This window comes from Lipophrys pholis (assembly GCF_963383615.2).
Source record: "Lipophrys pholis genome assembly, chromosome: 6".
NCBI classification, from domain to species: domain Eukaryota; kingdom Metazoa; phylum Chordata; class Actinopteri; order Blenniiformes; family Blenniidae; genus Lipophrys; species Lipophrys pholis.
Window position 1 is genome coordinate 6036339 of NC_137629.1, and position 20536 is coordinate 6056874.

At 42.9% G+C, this 20536-nt stretch overlaps 1 protein-coding gene across 3 annotated transcripts in view; it reads left to right on the forward strand.

Annotated features, from left to right (window-relative positions):
- Positions 1-18572, forward strand: part of diaph2 (diaphanous-related formin 2) — a 391029-nt gene extending 372457 nt beyond the window's left edge. For all 3 annotated transcript variants that reach the window (XM_080465403.1, XM_080465404.1, XM_080465405.1), the window contains one exon: positions 18287-18572. In XM_080465403.1, the coding sequence (XP_080321529.1) occupies positions 18287-18351 (65 nt within the window). In that variant the 3' untranslated portion in view covers positions 18352-18572. The remainder of the gene's footprint in view (positions 1-18286) is intronic.
- Positions 18573-20536: the final 1964 nt, after the last annotated feature.

Consider the following 20536-nt stretch of genomic DNA (forward strand, 5'->3'; position numbering starts at 1 on the left):
ACTGGAGCTGAGCGGAGTTTTGAGTGATGACTTTAAATAGGCGTGTGTGAGCCTTGGTGACAAAGCTAGAAAGATAAAATAAGGCACGGTTCGGTGTTTAGTCGATTACAGGGTGGATATGGGGGTGAGCGGGCACAAATCCACACAAAGCTACATGAAAAACAGCGGTTGGAGTGGAGAGAGTTCACCTTGCCAATAATGTGACATTTTCTACCAACAGTAACACCAGCTTAATTCAGCTCCGAAGAGCATCTGGTACAAATTAGACATAGTTGCTCTTTAGGATCATTGCATTAGTGATAGGCCAGTTATTTTTACCTTCCGTAATAGATCATTATTTACTTCACATGAATGGGACTCAGTTTTACACTGAGAGTCATCGACAGGAATAACCAATACAGCAAAAGGTGTTTGGTCACACTTGTGTACATAAACATGCAACTGACTGTGTTTAGGTCCATATCAGCGGCAGGATGTACCTGTGCATGTGTGTGCACGTGGTACCAGGGTGTGTGTCGTCCGGGGCCACCGAGGAGGAGCATGTTAACCAGCAGAGCAGCCGGTCCACCAGATGTTGCAATTCCCGCTAGGCTTGTCATAAGTGGACCTTTACTTCCCTCCCTACAGTACACACAGTTACACACGTACGCACGCACGCACACACACACACACACACACACACACACACACACACACACACACACACACACACACACACACACACACACACACACACACACACACACAACCGATTCACTCAGCAGACTATACATAGTACACGCACAACACCACAGAATGGAAAGTGTCCTTGTGCTGTTCCAATTTGAATAGATACACAATGAGGTCCTTCAAATGTGCTACAATGAAGAACCGGTAAACCTACCTGGCATTTACGATTCAGACATTGTACTTGATCAATTTAAAACCTTTCGGAGCAACCCTAGTATTTTATGAATTTGTTTGACTGAGTATTCTTCAAGTCAAAAGTGTTGTCGTCTCAACCAATGTGGCCTTGCAAATAGAGCGCCACTTTTGACAATCAGTGAAATTTTCTAATGTCTGTGGCTTATTTTCTCCCTTCTTAATGGCATGGTGGGCTCATTCTCATCTTCATATACCATGGTTGGGTGCCTTTCATGGTGCCATGATCCTAGGTGGAGGATGTGGCCATTTGGAAATGTCATGAGAAAGGTCGAGACCATCATCTCAGCCCAGTTCAACAGGCTGATTTATGAGGTTCTAGCAAATGAAATATGGTACGGGGCTCATGGAACAAGCAGGTCCCTATAGGCACCCCAAAGGTCACCTAACTTAATTTCAATTAGGCCCAGGGGAGGCCAGGTAAATATGTCACTGGTGAAAAGATTGCAGGGGAAATGGATTTACTTGTAAGGACATTGTGTTTATGAGGATTAAGATAAGGCTTATCAGCTGAGAAGGGTGGTAACGTTAGTCCTGTATTGATGGAAGAGTTTAGAAAAGACATGCCAAATATAATAATAATTTTCATCCAAAGAGTCACACAAGAGCTGTATATTGTTTAGTTTTTTTTCGTATAGTGGGAGAAAAATGCAAGCCTCAGTGCTTCCTCTGCTTCCTATCAATCACGCTGAATTGTTCCGGAATTGAAGCCCATCAATTACTGCCTTCTGTTTGACACACGCAACACAAATTCTGATTAGCCAACAATTCCCTAGAAATAGTGGCATTTAAAAGAACAAACTTCTTGACACTTTAACTATATACACTACCAGAAGTTTGGACACACCTTCTCATGTTTTGAGCTAATTCACAATTTTTTTTTTGTTTCCTACATAAATGCATGCAGGGTCCTAGTTTTGATGCCTTCAGTGGGAATGTATACTGTAAATAGTCAATAAAATAAAGAAAACAACACTGAATGAGAAGGTGTACTAGTAGAGCAAGTAAAAGTTCACCACCAAACCCTGCTACCCTCATCCCACCTCCTCATCACTACATATGTGTCAAAAGAACCCCACACAATGCACTTCAAAATGAGTCGCAAATTGCCAGCAAATGATTTCCTCCTCGGAGAAAATAATACGGTCCCCACTCTGCCTTTGATTCAGGCTTTTTATTTCTCATTCCTTCTTTGTTTACCCACGCTGTCTAGCAGCCACTCTGCTGGAATCCCTATTGATAGCTGTCTGACGGGAGGGGGCCGGGTGGCTGAGCATCCCATAGGGGGTAGCATGGTGTGCCGTTTGTGGTTGATCATCACAAAACTGTGTTGCAATGTATGGTTTATTATGTATGTCCTAATGTCATTATTATTATTTTTTGTCTGGCTTAAGCTATCATTCTCAAACAGATTTAAATCTCCGTACATTCCAGTGAGTTATCAGGTGCATATGTGTGTGCGTAGATCTGTCAGTGTTGGGTGGTTGGGTGCAGGTCTGTTTGTGTTCTTTGGGAGGATGATGTGGCATGGAGGTCACTTCTGTCAGATCCAATGTCCAGGCCCATGCTGTGATGTGAAGGGCACTGTCAAGAGACAACCACGAGGCAGCACAGGTACAGCTGCCCTCAGTGCTCTTTTTCCTCTGTGGCACAAACACACACATTGACGGGGACACGCAGCCAAACACGTCCATGCTTCCCGTAAAGTGACACACGGCAGCGGGAAAGCCCCCAAGGGTGAAAGCTCCGGGATTGTACAGTCCCTTCAAAACAAACGGCGCCACCTACTTGTTGACTGTCTGTTTCCTTCTGACGAGCCAAAATAAGCTGCATTTGAATGGGAAGACGAGGCACCATGGCTGACTGTGCAGCTTAAATGAGAAGATGAAGACTTATACACAATATTTTCACCCTCACGCTGAACTTTAAAAGGGAAAATAAATAAAATAAAAAAATTATTTGTGCGGGAAAGATTTTTAAAGATTTGCACCGCATTTTCAAATAGCTGACCTTTTTAGAGTCCAGTTGTGTTAGCAAGGCTTGAAAATCAGCCAGAAAAGGTTGAAGTTGTAAAGCCAATGTTACAAAAAATCCACATTGTCCTTTGTGTGCATAGAATGATAAAAGATGTTAAGAGGCTTTGAATGCTTTTGAGAGACAGACAGCACTAGAATCCAATCACACTTTTTGATAAAAATGAGTAGAAAGCAAAGATACTCACAATGGCGTCAGTGCTAAGTGGTCATTCCAGGAGCCTCTATTCACCTCACATGAAAATTACACTTCTGTTTTATACTTCAGTCTTTGGGAGTAAATTAGATAGTTGAATCTGCTTGCTTAAGTGTGAGAGTCAGTTCAGAGCAATAAAGGAGTCATTGGTAAAAGCAGCTGTTATATTTAATACAGGCATGGCCATAGCAGACCCTTAAAGAGGTGATGTGGGTTTGACAGAATAAGTCTTATGGAGACTTTACAGGTCAGAAATGAGAATGGTTTTCTGTGGCCTCATTTACACAATGTTAAGCAGTGGAAACTTTCATAGTGATTTCATCACTGCTCAGTGAATCTGAGCCTGCAAGCATTGGATGCATAGGGTTAAGACTGTATGAATGATTGTGTCTGTCATGACTTCAGCCAGCGTGTTTACAAATCTATTTCTCTCTTCACGTCTCTGTCAGTCTCTTCCTGTGGCTGTTCTCGGGCTGTACCCCTCCAGTGTACACTATGTCCACACTGCGGGGAGCAGCTCTGAAACTTTAATGCTAATTGATCCCAGTGAAGAAGTGCGGACACAGGTGTGTTGCCGCAGGCCTTGGCTCTGACATGGATGCCAAGGGATTCTGGGTAACCAAGGGGCTTATAGGGCCAGAGCAGAAAGTGCCACTTGTCAGCACACTAGTGACCCAGTTCCTTTTTAATCAGCGCAGGTTTGATGCACACTGTAATGTATGTGCGTGCGTGCTTGTGTGCGTGCGTGCGTGCATGTCCGGACATTATTCAGACACTGAAAAAGGTAAAATGGGCTTTCTTCACCCAGCCAGTCCCTGAAACTTAAAGGCCCTAGGAAGTGAATCTTGAAAATTAATTCAGAGCACTTATATCCACAATGGAACTTTGAAGCTAAAATATATTGAGAAGTGCTTTAATGAAATTGGAAGCAACTTTTTTTGTTTGAGATGCAATTTTACTAACATGAACCTCACAGCTTGACGAGTCCTATCCACCACATGGAAATGACAACCGAGAGATTTTTGTAAATTGTTGCGCTTGTGTGTCTGAAAAGGGCCACCAGAAGAAATCTTGGAGAACATACAGTATCATGTTCTAGCTTTCCTGCATTCTCAGTTTTGAGTGGCACACTACATGTGTTGTTGTTGTTTTTTTGATAATTGTGAGCCTTTGAGCCACAGGAAAACTCACATCTAAATCAGACTCAAGCTGCTGTGTAAGTTTGCAGTTTTGATTGTGTGGGTGGGCGGCTGCATGTATCTGCTCTTGTGTGTGTTGGTCTGGATGGAAAGGAGACTTAGTGCTGCCAAGACGCAGGTGTGCGGATTAGGTGTGATCCCTTCTCATATTCTCAGTAGTATATCTTATTTGATGGCTTTCCTGCCATGTAAATCTCATCAAAAACTAGCTAACAATAGCGCCACGTTGACAGACGCCCAAGCATCTGGCGAGCCACCACTCTGAATGTTCAAACTGCTGTGAACAACCTGTCTCCAGCAAGGGAAGAATAACTAAGAAAGTAACTCGAGGAGTTTGTGTGTGCTGGCGCAAGTGTTTGTGCTTTCTGTGTGTGCATAAAAGAGATGAGAAAGAAAGAAGGAGGGAGCAGGGGGAGGATAGTGCATGTTGATAGCCTCATAAATCATGAAGGACATAGCGCTGTATCTTAACCAGTGTGGAGCCAGGTGAAGGCATGATGATGATCTGAATGCACCTCTGCTGCTCCTGTTTCAGCCTCCTCCACTGACTTTGTTCCTTCACTCTGCTCAAAGATGGAGAAAGGCAGGAAGATGGAGCGAGGGAGAGAGGAGAGAAATAACTTTGGCCGGTACAGGGCCCCATTAAAGTGTGATGAGTGGCCTCAGTGAGGGGCTCTGTGTACAGCACTTTATTCAAGAACGATCACTTATTTATAGGTGTTGGAATTGTGTTGTTTGCTTGTTTTATTGAAAACCTTGTGGGTAAAGTGGCAGCAGGCCGCCTGGCATGTGAGCGCCACATCTCTGGAGGGCATCCCTGCAGAAAAATCTTCCTCCTTGATGAATAAGTGAAGGGGACAGATAAATTTTTCATCCACACAGAATCCATTGTCGCTTGAGATGTCTGGTCTTTGGGTGTCTGTACTCAACCTGCAGCGGTGTCGTTTGGTGCTAGCACACATATACATTATCACATAATGTATATTCACACACGCACACACATCTACCTGCTTCTTTCAAGTAAGCACACTGTCGTCCTCTAATAGAAACTGCCTGATGTAGTTAGGACACATTGAGAAACTAACCTTCATATAGGATTGCTTAACAAAAACAAATCTGCAAACGTATTTAGAAATGTGTATACACTGTAAGCAGTAATCACAATTTTCAGACTAAATATGAGTTTATTGACAGTAAATCAAAAATAAAGTGAGAAAATGTGACATTTAAGTTGTTTTTTAGTTAAGTACAGTCGGCTTTGAAAACTTACAAAAGATAAGATCTCTTCACTTCAAACTTCAAAGAGAGCATGTGACTGCTGGTTCTTTAGCCACTAAGGCTGTATGTTCTGGGTCTATCACCTCTATTTTAAGTCTTGCACACAGGAACCCTCGTTGACAGCGACACAGGCGATGCACAAGCAAAAACATGAAGGTAGCAAAGTGTAGCCCATCACTGGAAGAGTTGTGGTGTTTTGTGTACATGAGGGAGCATCTCTCAGTATGAATGATTTATATTAAAAAAGAAAGTGAAAAGTCCTTCTGGAAGCACACCCACCCCTGCGCTCCTCCCCACGCGAACAGACGGGAGCATCTTCACTTGGCCAAATGGGTCTGATGGCGATCACAAGGAGGAAAGAGCAAGGCTGCTCACTTGCAAAGCCTTCTGTGATCTTCAGCACTACTCTCACTGTGCACTGGGACACATCAAAAAAGGAGATTAATAAATAAATAACATGCAACACCATGTTTTATTAACTTGGGTGAGGCATCAGTGGTGAGGAGTCCTAGAGAATCCTGAGATTGGATTGCGGCTCAGATTGTTACTGGAAAATTTAGTAGCTGGCTCACCAGTTGCAGATTTTATTTGACTTTCTTTTGGAATAAGTCAGACTTGTAACTGTAGAGTGACGAGTATAAGTACCTTTAACAAATCAGCAGAGACAGTTAGGCAGGAATCAAGTTTGTATGCATGAAAGAAAGATTTCAAAGCAGAAACAATACATTAATATTCTGTACGATATGTACATGTTCAGAGTTTGTTCTTTTACAATACAATAGAAAAAGGCTCTAGCAGATAGAACTTGTTGCCATCTTAAATCTAATAGTATCTAACAAAAAATGATAAATGAATATATCTATTGTAAGGATAACAGAAGAGGTCACTCCTGGTTCTGGAGAGAGACAGAGTTATGCATCTTTTTTGTGTCCTCATAGTCCAACAAATCTGAATATAATGAAATGTGTCATCATGAAAGTCTGCACTCATTCCAACTTCATGTAACTTATTGTTAAATAATTCTCTTCGGAAAATAATTGTTCTGCTTTTGACTCATCCTGTTCATAGTTAACTATACAAACTGCACACACTGGGAGCAGTGGGCTTTATTGCAGCACTGGTGGGATTACAACATTTAACAAATCCAAAGAAAAGCGGCAGCTGAACAGGGTGGTAAAAACAGCCAGCAAGATTATAGGTGCCCGACTCCCACCGCTGCTGGACACTTATAAGAGACGCTGCATCAGCAGGGCAGCAGCAATCATCAGGGACACTCACCACCCTACTCATGGACTGTTTTCCCTGCTTCCCTCCGGAAAAAGATACCGGAGCATCCGGTGCGGGACCACCAGGTTCCTACACAGTTTCTTTCCCCAGGCAATGAGAGCACTGAATGAACAATGAAAATGACTACTAAGAACTGTCTGCACCTTGACTGCACTTTGCTCTATATCATGTGAAATGACTGTCAAATTTATTTCTGACTACCTGCACTATTTTTCTGTCTTTTATGTCCTGATTTTATACTGGTCTTAACTGACGAGTACACTATCCATCCATCCATTGTCTCCCGCTTTTCCATTTTCGGGTCGCGGGGGTGTCAGTCTGAGCACTGCCACCCAGATCACATTGCACCGATTAAGAACCTTCCTGCTGGTGGTGAGCCCACGGGAAGGTGGCGCTCGGCGTTGGACATGAACCCTCTACCTTGAGATTGTGAGTCTCATGCTCTCCCAACTGAGCTAGCCGGGGCACGAGTACACTATTTTATTTATAATTTATTCTTATCTGCCTGTACTCTTTTGTATATTTATTCCGTTTTTACACTGTTTTTAACCAAGGAGTACACTATTTCATTTTCTTGTACTCAGTACAACTTAAATGACAAATAAAAAATCTGAGCCTGAACCTAAAACATGCAGGACTTAATTTATTTTGTACATCTGTTCATGAATCCATTAATCTAGCAGATAATTCTTTCATTGCTGCACAGTTTTACCGGCTGAAGATGCTCTGCGTTGAGTTTTCTTGTGTGATTAGGCACTAACTACTCCATCTTGGGCAAAAAAAGTGGTTATTTTGTTCACCTTCTATGAGCTTTTGACAAACATTCACCACTATTCCTAGAGATAGAGCTTTAGCTAGATTTGTTTTGGTTTTTTTGTTTACTGCAAGGGAGTTGTACTGCTTCCTTAACATGGCACAAACAGATGTTTGTTTCCATAAGCCCCTTCTTGGAGTGAGTGCAGGATGTTTTTATAGCCTGGCTTGTTTTATGAGCATTAATACTGTCAGCATGATGCTGAGATTCCACTTGTCAGGTATTATCTCAAGATCGAAAATGGATTTGTGTGCGTGCGTGCCTGTGTGCGCCTGCATGCTGCCAAACTTATTTGTGTTTCTGAGACTTTATGTGAGAATTATGCACCTGTGAGTATGTGTTTGTGTGTCATCTTGAGCGCACTGTGAAGGTGTCATTGTGAAGCCTAGACCCTGTAAGCTGTCAGGCAGTGAGAGATGCTGCACCTCTAAAGGGCATGCTTTCTAGGCCTTTCCTGTCTATTATAAGCCCTGCAACACTCATCAATGCTGTTGCCGTGCACCCCCATGTCCCTCAAGCAGCCACAGAAAGAAGCCACCTTTCTAACTAGGAGAGCCCTTGCCTCTAAACTTCGCATACCCTTGTCTTCCATTTTGACATGATAAACGTAAGCAGCAGTAATGAGGCGTTGGGTTGTCAGGGCATCCATTTTGTTTTGCTCAAAACCGAGCCGAAGGAAGGAATTCTCTCCTCTCTCCATTTTGAGACACAAAGTCGTGGTATGCTCCAAAAACTACCCCTACGTAGCCGTTTGCTTCTTTTTGCTGTGCTAACATCAAATCTCCTTTTGGGACAGAGTTTCACCTGGAATTCTAGGTGAGGGAAGCGATGGCTCTACTGGAGGTGGTGTTAGCAGTGCAGCTAAGATCGACCGCAGCGAGGCCAGCCAAAGATTGAGATGTGTCACTATCTCGCCATCTGTAGCAGTCATGCCTGGTGTCGTCAGAAACAGATCGCCTTGATACCAGCCACATCAAATCTCCAGTTTGCCAGGCAAATAGAATAAAACAATCTATTGATCTTGCTCCACCTCCGTGTGTATCAACACAATCCATCTGTGTTTATCAGCCTATCTGGCTTCCTATCTTTTGTTGTCTGCAGGCGGGTGTTCTTTTCTTCTCCTCTCTTTTATTTTCTTCCTTCCTCCTCCCACATTTGTTTTGTGATCCATCAGCCTATTTACCTTATCATGCTGCCAAACCATCCATTTACGCTCCCATCTGTCTGTCAAACTATATCTTAGCTTCCATTTGTCTAACTATCTCTCTGTCTACTCATTCACCTGTCAATCATGCGGCTCGCCTTGGCTGCCGCCGGTTCCAGCTGCTCGTCTGGCTGACGCTGGCTCTGACCTCGTCTGCTCAGAAGGCCGTCGGATAAAGTAATTACATTCTTATCACTTCATCTGAAGTTTCATAGTGTATCACATACAGTATCACATAATTGTAATCAAACAGTTGTGTCAGATTCAAAGCATTAAATATAATATTTGAAGAGGTGGCATTAATTGTTCATGGGGGATCACTAACGTATCTTCATTGTTGTCTGTGAATTTTGTTTTAGTTGAGATGTGATATATTGAAGTTTAGAAAGTCTCTTCCCACTGAGTGTATCCAGCATGTTCAGAGTAGACTGTTATCTTTGATCTACATAGTTGCCTGTGCAGAATCCAAATGGAAGCAGGTCACTGCCTCGGCTCCGGCCAACTCAGATCAAGCCTCAGTGGAGCAAGCCAGGCACTGATGTCCGTGCAGTCGGGGGGTTTGGCCTCCCACAGAGGCCCAATCAGTCTTATAGGATCACTGACTGGACCCCCTGGGCCCCAGAGTGCCTTGGCCTGATGGATTACTCTGTCTCCTGGCTCCCGCCTACGAAACCCAGGCCTCTGCTACAGGCCCCATCTGTGCTCTCCATGGCTCCTGCATGCCTTGTGGCCATATTCTTGGACTGCTGGTGAAGCACCAAATCAGAGCCTTCGGTCCAGTGTGCATATTTTGACACTGCGAGGGGCCCCTCATGCAGAAAGTCTACTCGAGTAAATTAAGGACTTAATTAGACCTACAACAAGGAGTCAAGTAATTAGTCAGTGATGATATGCAAATATTCTGTTAACGACATTATTAGACTTGGGTTATTTTTTAAATGAGATTCCGCTCTAAAAAAAACAAGACTTTTAAGGAAATTATTGATTCATTACAAAAGAAAAAAAGATAGAATCACTAAATATGAAATTGTTTTCAAGTGTGTGGTGTAAATTCATTCTAAAGCCCTTCTCTCCCTGTACCTACAAGGTGGTACACATCCTCGCCAAAGTAAAGAGGTAATGTCAAAGTTTAAGATAAATTCAAACTGTTGCAAGCAGGTGTGCAGCACTTAGCGGTGTCACAGTTTTGCTCTCCTGGATATTTGTTTTCTTTCATGGTTATTCTTGCATTGAAGCCTGCCTCCTGAAACTTGACTGCTGAGAGGACAATCATGAATGGGAGAGTTGCCTGAGGCACTGATCGATCGCAAAAGTGTTTTCATATAACTGTTCATTTGGGCTGTGTGCGCCCCTGCTGCATCCCAGAATGCCGAGAGGCATTGTTCCGTGACTGAGGAATCAAGTCCAGCCGAGATATTTTAGGGAAATTTGTGAATCTGAGGGGCCCGATGAGGAATCCATGCCACCCCAAGTTTGTCAGGCTTGTTGTTTTTCGATCAGAAACTAACAAATGTTAGTCAACCTTCAAGCACAGCCATGGATTTGTTTTGAGATTACCACACACATTGTCACGCAGAACCGTAACTGCATGCAGCACATACAGGTTTTACGTGCACAAAAACCTTTTGTTTGTCTCTCTTGCTGTTTTGTCGCAGACAGAGACGTGTCAAACATTCACCATAGTCAGAAAAGTAGCAGTTTGAATTTCTCTTAAAATATTCATATACAAACTTGCACAAGCTGTCATATCGCAGTGGTGAAACTATACATGACCTTGCATCTAATTGAAATCAGAAGCAGAATATAATTTATTGCCACTATTTATAAACAAAGAGATAATCTTTAGGAGTTCATGTAGCCAATTGAAGGACAATAAATGATAAAGGATATCCTTGCACATCAAGAAACCATAGAAAAGTTTCAACACAAATATACTCTGCAAGACATAGTATTTTCTAGTGTTTATGTCAGCATTCATATAGTATATGTAAGTATAAACAATCAAAGCATATCTGACTATAAAGGCGTTACTTTAGGGCCAGACTCTGAGCCTTAAAGGTACACAGCTCAGACGAAGTCTGGCCTTTTTGTGGAGACCAGGTAGGCATAACTTTGAGAGGCCACCGAGGGAAATAAAGGCTCTTTTCACTATCTGGGTCGGTCACCAGTCAGTACTGCCACGCATGCACATCACAGTGCAGATAGAGTGGTGATAGAGGAATGGAAAGATTGACCACATCACAGTGCTGTCAAAATCAATTGCATGTGTTATGACCGCCCTGCTCTCTGCCAAGCTCTCCTCCTTACCGTTTATCTCAACAGGCTGTCAGTTAAACTCACTTTTCCTCTGAAAACTGTATACAAACTGTCGAGCACCAACGTGCACTTGTATATATTTGCAAGCCAAATCTGAACTCTGTGAGATGTAGAGTCCTCTTCAAATTGAAGTTTGGACTGTTTCTTCTGCTTCCGGGGACGAGTGGTTCGCTCTTTGTGGAAAACATCGGAGGTAAATTCTGTAATAGGAGGGGGATTAAAAAGAGAAAAGCAGGACGGCGCAAGAGAAGGAAATTGAAAATGCGAAACTGAGAGAACAACTGTGTGCACTTATGCGTGTGTGTGTGTGTGTGTGTGTGTGTGTGTGTGTGTGTGTGTGTGTGTGTGTGTGTGTGTGTGTGTGTGTGTGTGTGTGTGTGTGTACGTGCGTGCGTGCGTGCGTGCGTGCGTGCGTGCGTGCGTGCGTGCGTGCGTGCGTGCGTGCGTGCGTGCGTGCGTGTGTGTGTGTGTGTGTGTGTGTGTGTGTGTGTGTGTGTGTGTGTGTGTGTGTGTGTGTGTGTACGTGAGTAGAAGGCAGGGAGAAACAGAAAGTGGGAGAATTTCAGTATCTTGCCTCAGCGTGTTTATCCAGGCCTGTCTCAGGCATTTCCCTCTGTCATGCCATTGTGATCGCCTCTGCCTGCTATGGCATGCTGAGAAAACACACCAAAACACATCGAGCACCGGATTGCAGCCCCCTCACTCTCAGATCCCCTGACATTCGTACAGCCCCTCACGTTTATGTGAGGCTCCCCTTCGAAATATCTCTGGTTTTGAGGTTCTTCACACTCAAGTTTGACTCTAAGCACATTTAGGCATGACAGTATTGTTTAATTTGAGGAGAGTCAGTAATAACGTGCTGTGTTTTGACTGTAAGGACACACACGTGCCGTCATCCACTCAACATGTTTATTTTTTGAAGGAAAAGTTTTGAGAAAATTAATAAATACAAATTAGAAGAATTTCATAAATGAATGCACATTAGTGATAAATGATATGGAAACTGGTTCCATCCATCAACGTTACAATCGTAGAGATTTTAGCACACTCTACCTATGATTGAAATGAAGAGGCACTCACATTGATGACAACACCAGGGTTTTATCATTTTACTGCGAATTGAAATGGATGAAAATTTGATTTAAATGTCAATTGTAAAATTAAAAGCCACCAAATGTATTTTTAAATGCAAGCAAAGGCTTTTTTTGTGTTGTTTTTTACTTCTTTCTTTTTTTCCACTTTCAGTGCTTTGAGAAACTCAACAACACCTCACAATTTGTTTTCAGTGGTTACCAGAGGCACTTTGACCTTTGCTGACTTCAGTCTACGTTGAAGACTTCTTTTTTATTGCAACTGTAAGAGTAGAAAAGACAATTCCGAGGCTTACCACTTCAAATCACTGAGGTTTTTGTGGGAAAAAATAGATATTGTTCTATATGACAAAAAAAAATTCAACACAATGAAAAATCAAGAGTTTTCCATTGAATAATCTTCTAGTGTGAATTAGTATTTGTGTATTTCAGCAGCTCGGACTGAATCTGTGAATGACTTGTAGCGAAACATAAATAAAACAGCTCTCTGACACTTTCTTTCTCTGACCCACCTCCATTTTTTTTCCTTCACCTCCCCTCAATTGTTCTCACCTTTTCCTCAGTCGTACTATGTTTTCCTCCGCAGCTCCTTGTTTGGGGTGATTACTCTTACCACTGAACGAGGGGCTGTGTTTGCCACGACTGTAGTTTTGCGATACCCGGCCCATAACTTTCAGCGGGAAGAAATAGCTTCTCTCCCTCTGCATCCCATTTATACGCCCTATCTGGTTTCTGTGTAGGGAGTTCCATTACTCTGTAGCTTGGAGGCTTGTTGAGGGGGAGGACGGGGGAGGAGGGTGCAGTGAGGTGGGGGAGATGAAAAGGGGTGATAGGAGGTTGCAGCAGTTCCTGCTTCTTGTGCTGCAAAATGCTTTTCCAGTCGATGGAGACGCAAACATAACATGTTGATGTGCAGCGTGCAGAGATTTAATCACCTCCATTATGTTTTTACTCATCAAACTATGAATTGCGGAGACAGTGTCGCTCCTCTCTTCACAGTTTAGGCTCAAACAAAGGCATGTGAGACACATCATGTCATTGCTCAGTCAGTCATTCCAATAGACAGCCAATGCCACATTTAGAAAGATATCCAACAAAAGCTGCCTTGCAATGCATCCTGGTTGCCTTCTGAAGCTATTTCCATGCGTCTTGACCTTGTTATTGTGACCTTGATGAATACAAGGGCCATGTTTAAACATTGCACCAAAGTCAAATGCGACTGCATTGATATTTAACCAGCAAAACATAACCTCTCTCGAAGACTTCCTCCTAATACTGCCCACTGAGAGGTAAAGTGTCCCATGCTGAAAGTACTTGATAAATGACTGACAACCTTTTTTTTTTTGTTTTTTGCACGTCATAACATCCTATCATGATGTAATTCCTTGCAATTAGTCAGAGATGACAGTAACATACAAGTCATTATGATGTGTAATCTCTCAAGGACTTTCCTAACATATATCACAACATAAAAATGACATCTCACAGGAGGCCCTGCAAACAGTCAGAATCAGGTTGGAGTCGACTGCATCGGCTTAAGGCCTCGGCTTTAGCTGTTTAGTAATCTTGGCGTCCTCTCCTCCTCCTATTACCCTTGTCTTATTCAGAGTCTCTCCCTTGTGGCAGGGATCATCATGATATGCACGCAAGGATTTGCTTCTGTGTGTTGGAAACAGAGGAGCTGTGTGTGTATGTGTGTGTGTGTATGTGTGTGTGTGTGCGTGCGTGCGTGTGTGTGTGTGTGAGATTTCTTCAAAGCAATGTACTGAGCCATTTCTCCATGAAACGCTTTACCACTTAGGAAACAATGTATTTCTCTGTGTGTAACAGAGAAAGAGATAGTCTGCATTTGTGCGTGTGTGTCGGTGACTTCCCCTTCCATCTGCCCACCCTAACCGAAATCCTCGGTGCATTTAGTAACATTTTGTGAAACACTGCCAGCCAGCATTTAATTAAGTTCTGGTATGCCGACATCTCCCCGCTGTAACATGGAATACCTGCTCTTCTTTTGTCAATTTCTTCTCCCGCTCTCGTGCTGCTCTGTGTCACTTCTACTGTAACTCGGAAAGATGTCGCCTTTGGGAAAAGCAGGTAAAGAAGCCATCAAAACCAATGCAAGTAGAAAGAGTCTCAATCATTAACCCCACCCCCCACCCCCCACAAAAAGAAAAAAGAAACAAAAACGTGGAGTGTTCCTTTTGTGTGGATCATTTCTCTTTTTCCCCAGTCTCACTTTTGTTTCTCCGTCTGTACACGTGTATGTGTGCGTGCTAGAAGCTTCCAATTCAGTGGAGGCAAGTAGTAATGTTTCTCTCCCAGTAGAAATGCCGGCTGTTTGTTCAATTGTTGTGATAGATTGATGCGGGGTGGGAAAAGATGGGCTTTTATGCACCTGAAGACAGGAACAGAAAAGTCTTTATGAGAAGCCAATAGCTCTCCATTCAAGGTTCCTCTGATGGGAGATGCATTTTGCTGGAAGTTTTTCTGCCTCCTTGCAAAGTCTTCGGCGAAAGCTTTCCAATATATTCAGGCAGTAAGGTGAGACACAAATACTCCCAAAAGGGCACTTTTCATTTGTTATTCCACAAAAAAAGCTGCCTGCTATATGGCAGTGTTCCTGTAGGGCTTCAACAAGTGGTCACACTGCTAGTCTCCATTGTTTTCAGTTTACACAGCATACAAAAGGCCTGCCTCTTCAAATAACAAAGCCAATAACAGTTTGTACTTGTTAAGTGCACAGTTCTCATATTAGTATCATCGTACACGTGCTTTATATCAACACCCAGGTTAAGTATTGGTTGGATTGACGTCCTGTGTGTGAGCAGGTGTGACTTTCTGTACAGGAAAAACTCAAATCAAAGCATTCAGGCTTCTTTATACTCACTAAAGATGGTGTTTGACAGTGAGTATCATGTATGTCACTCATGATGTTGTGATTATGTGTTGTGCAGCCTGTATTCAAGTCCACTGCTGCTGTGATTTTGATTGATCTGTTTGTTGACTGTTCTAGTTTCATGTTTTTTTCCTAACTTAACTCCTTGTTCACATACGCTCCTGTTTGTGTATGGTCTCCTTTGATCCTTTTCTCCATCTATTTTTCCATCCTAGTTATAGTACTAAACGTATCTCAAGACGACTGCCCATTACAGACAGTGCTTGTACTCTCCCTGCCCTCTTTTTCATGCTCCTCTTATAAACCGAGGGTTAAAGGCCACTGCTTCTGCAGAAATCAGGTTACAGCAATTGGGCTTGCAAATGATTGGCAGGGACTGACTGTGGATGAGCTGCTTTTATCTATTTATTTTCCTTTTAAACTGCCCCCATTTCTCTCAGCATGTGATGTGCACTGTGCTTGTTTTTGAAAAGGACTGGAGGTTGTGTGAGTCGTGCTCGCAGAGTGAAACACGACCTGTGGACAGAGAAATGAATGCTTGGATAAGTAGTCATGATGTGTTGGGACACGCTGCCAGAACATGTTAGCTCTAACGATCGCCTACCGTATATGAACATATGTTAAAATGAAAGAAGCAGAGACTACAGAACCTTTATCGATTCTTCTTAAACAACCTCGATCTGTCTTCCTTTTGGTCCTTCTGTTCCTGCCTTCCCTCTTACTCCCTCTCTCCTCCTGTGCACCATCTGCATGATGCTTTGTGTCCAATCTGAAGGAGCGCTCTCCGTTCTCCACTGTGAATGTGTGAGTCTGCGACTATCTTATGTGTGCACATGTTTGTGTATGGGTTCCCAGCCATCATAGTCACTCTCAGCTCATTACCTGACATGATGGATGGAGTGTGTGCCATTAAACAACACCCAGCCTGAGACGCCTGAGACGCCTGGCACCCTACAGCTGGCGCTGAATAATGGGCACGCTGGCGGCGGCACGCTTGGAAATACCAGGAAGTCCTGTGTGGGTGTGCCTGCAGTCATCTCCATGACCATGCTTCCTGGTTCTGTCCAGCCCCGCCTGCCACCTGACTGCCTGGGCCAACCGCCATGGGCAGTTCTGGGCAGAAGTGGTTCGATGGGATAGTCTTTATTGTTTGCATGACTCTGAACTGGCAAGAAAGCACTTGAAGGATGAAGTGTAGAGAGAAAGATTGTCTGCCACTCGATAGCTATTTGACATTTAAATGTAGTATTAATTCTGTTGATGGTCCATGTGAAATTTTCCTTTGGCCTCGCCAAAACTGTGCCAAAAGCTCCCAGGATCTTCGGGATCATGCTGGTTTATTCAAAGTGTCTATAGCTGTACAACAGCTGATGCATTTATCCTTACCTTGAGGCTCAACTATCTTTGCAAACAAGCCATAATTTCCTGCTATTGTTATCTTAACAATGAAAGCACCCTGCTGGTTCACAGTAGAAGGCTTTTAACAAAAGAGGCAGCCGATCATAAACAATATTAAGCTTCGAGTATCACTTTATTGTGTTGGACTACGTTGAGAATTCTGATTTGATTTGGAACCTTTAACACGGAAAGGGAGCTTTTCATTTCAGAATGGAAATTTAATGTATCACCCAGCTCTGCTTGATTACTTCTGCGTCATCAGCCACGAAGACTGTTGCTTTGAAATATATTCTGTTCCTTGAAACTGCTCAGCTGATCATTGCGCTGCATTAAGATGGCGTCAGGCTCCTAAAAGGTTTGCATCTACCTAACTATCTTATTGAAACCATACAGCCAGTTTGCAGATGAAGTGCTGAACCACAAGACAAATGATCATGAGTGACGATTTAAAACCAGGGTGTCAAACATAAGGCCCATGAGCCAAAACTGTCCCACAAGATGCTCCAATCCCGACCGCCAAACCACCAAGCAAATGGTAAAACATTGCAAACATTTTCTATTTTGTAACACATTCCCGAAGAGTCGTGTAGAGGACTACACTGAGACCCGAACTGAGATATCAGTGATGCTGACATGACAAATGCAAACTAGCAAAGCCATGCTATCAGGGTGGGATTGTAAACCATGCACAATGCAGCAGTTATAGGAAAAGCTTTTTGGACATTTTGTTGTATTTTGCACCAGAAGGTTTCATTAAAATTGGATTATGTTGACATTGTAGTGATTTTTGGTAATAATTGTGAAACTATAGACATTTCCAACAAGAATACTCTGTGCCACGACAAAGAAAAAGTTTAAGTTTAAAGGTTATTATGGTACTATTTTACCTGTCTGGCCCACTCAAAATGAAATTGGGCTGTATGTGGACCCTGAACTAAAATGTGTTTGACAGCATTGATTTAAAGCGTTTAAGTTCACTGCTAAAAAAAAAACCCTAAAAACAACTTACAAATCCATTTTTTCATCTCTCATGTCCAACACATCATTTAAGGACAGAGGAGACTGGCCATCGTTGGGTTGGCCCTTCTTATCAAGATCATAGTCATCAAATCTTAAGGTTTTCCAAGGGGATATTAGTAGTAGTCCACCAAGGCTAATGCAACAGCCTATGCATTATTCTGTATCGGTTACATTACTCATCAGCCAGTGTTGTGTTTCGAGCAGTTTGTTTGTGCCCCTGCATGTGTGCATTTACCTTTTCTTCTGTGCATATGCTGCATCTGATGTGAGAACGGTGGAGAGCCTCTTGAGTGGAGGCCTGGATCAGGAGCTGAATGGAGTTACTATGACACTAGACACAAGCACCTCCACTCCAGCATCTTCTTCTGTTTCTCCATCCTCCCCTGCTGCTCTGCTCTCAATCAGCCTGGATTTGCTTCATGTTGTTTTTCCCTCTCCCCTCTGTTTCTTTCCTCCGTCTCCTTTAGTCTCCCTATACAGTCTTTCATTTAGTTGAGCTCCTGCGCCTGTATGGATCAATGTAACAACACTTTTTTTTTCGGCCTTGTTCTTTCGCAGTCTCCACACTGTGTGTCTGATTCTTTGTTGTTTCTTCCTTTATTTATTTATTTTCTTTCCTCTCCCCCTCCTCAACAGACAACCGGCGCGCAGTCCTGGAAAGGTCTCGTTCACGCCACAACGCAAATCATCAAGCTCGATGATCAGCCGCGCCTACCACAGGACGCTAGATAAGTGCCAAAGAGGCCTGCAAGGAGACCAGGAGGACATCTGAAGGAGGGAGCGACCACTTGTCACCGTGGTCACACACAGTCAAAGGACACACACACACACACACACACACACACACACACACACACACACACACACACACACACACACACACACACACACACACACACACACACACACACACACACACACAGCACCTAGTACTCAAAAAGAAGCTGCAGAGAAGTGAAGAACCCACCTTTAAAAAAAAAAATTCATCCTGTTCATCTTACATACTTATTCAATAATTTATCATCACTTTAAATGTTTGTGTCCTCCCTCCCGAGTTTGATTGGAAAAAAAACAACAAAAAAAACAAGTTTGAAATGAAAAATTTCATTGTTTGAAAATCCATTTTAATTTTTACAAGTCCAAGCCTTCTGCTTTAATCATTTTATAATCACATTCCACAAACAATTTTGACAGAAAGCATCACAGCGTATTGAAAACATTCTGACTGAAAAGACAAGCGGAGTGTTTCGTTCACTCGTTCGTCTGTCCTTCAACCTGCCGACGACAAGTCGCCCGACTCCCAACCATACGAGGGAGTTGTCGTTTCTTTTTGCGGTTTCCGTCAATCCCTCCTTCAGACAAACATCAAGACGATTCTCAGCACAGAACCTAAAGAGAAGCCCCCCCCCATGAATCATGTCATCACGTATCCCACAAAGCCATGAGAGCCGGCCCCTGTCTGCGCCAATATGTCAGAGCATGTGACTCACTGATCTCCCAACTGTAATCTCCCTTTTTGACAAGATGCATTTTATTTTTAGTTGTGTAATATCTACCCGAACCCTCAGGGCGCTGATCTCTGTCCCAAGGTCGCTTTCGCTGTTAACATGAGAGACTGACACATTTTTAAATGCATATAACAGCCTGCAGGAACTCTCTGACCTCTGCTGCGGTCACACAGCTTTTCACTGGACGACGTTTGCTTATCCAAAGGTAGTCCTACACTTCTCTTTATAATCTATTTTAATCTGTGTGTGGCTTTTTTTAAAATGTACAGACTAATAAAAGACACTGGGTTATTAATCTGCCTGGAGACCAGTGGTTAGGATTTTGCTCCATTGTGAATTCCCACAGCAGATTTTCAATAGATTTTTTTTATTCTCGCCTTTGGGTTCTTAAATGCTTATTGAAAAAAAAAAAAAGGCTTTGTAAGAAAATCAGAAACTCAACAAAGGGACATGTTTCACTACTTTATAAGTCTTTAATTAATATAATTGAATCAATACAGAGCGATTATTTGAAGTGGTTAAAACTGAGATATTAACAAGTGTAATTTATGTTGTCAACTCCAGATTTTCTTTTATTTATAAATGTAAAGCTCTTTAAAGATAAAAAGACCCATTCATAATCTCTTGGAGGAATCATGGCTCAAAGACTAAAGGGTTTAAGACAACAAACTGATTAAAAAAGACAAGGTTTCCTGTTGAGAACTTCTACCTGGACATAAATGAACTGATGCTTGATGTTTTCTGGTGGCTTCATTCCTCCACCGTCGCTGCGGTTTCACGTGAACTATTTATTCATGTATTCACGCTCAGGGCGGCTCTGTCCCCTCTCTTCCCCTAAACTGTAAGCAGACGCCACTAAAAACAGCCACTGAATCCACATGGAGACTTGGCATGCCCAGAAAACTCCACCAAGGGGCACAGCAGACATGATGATGCTTGTCTTAGCGAGCGAGTCTCCCGACGCTCTGTGATTCCCCGGTGCTAATGGCATAAGTGACCCTTCTACCGTAACACAAGTTACTTTACTAACACCATAACTCTGCTTCGGGCTTTGTGTGTATGCGCGTCTGTGTTTGGACTGGGTGTATTGCAAGTGCACCATGCCAGCTCAGTAATCGGAACAGGAACCCAGGCAAAATAGGATTCAGTGTGCTTGACTCCTGGGCTGAATAGATGGAGATTTTTCATTTAAACAATCTGCCAGTGCTGCTTGTGATGAGTCTGTTTCATGAGGCCTCCTCTCCCAGCCTGCATGCTTCTAAAAATGCAATTTTACACATCATCTCGGCTCAAGGTGCACCCACAATGTTCTGAAAAGTCGGCATATTTAGAAAGACAATAATTCTCTGAGTGTGAGGTTGGAGCAGTCGCACAGAGG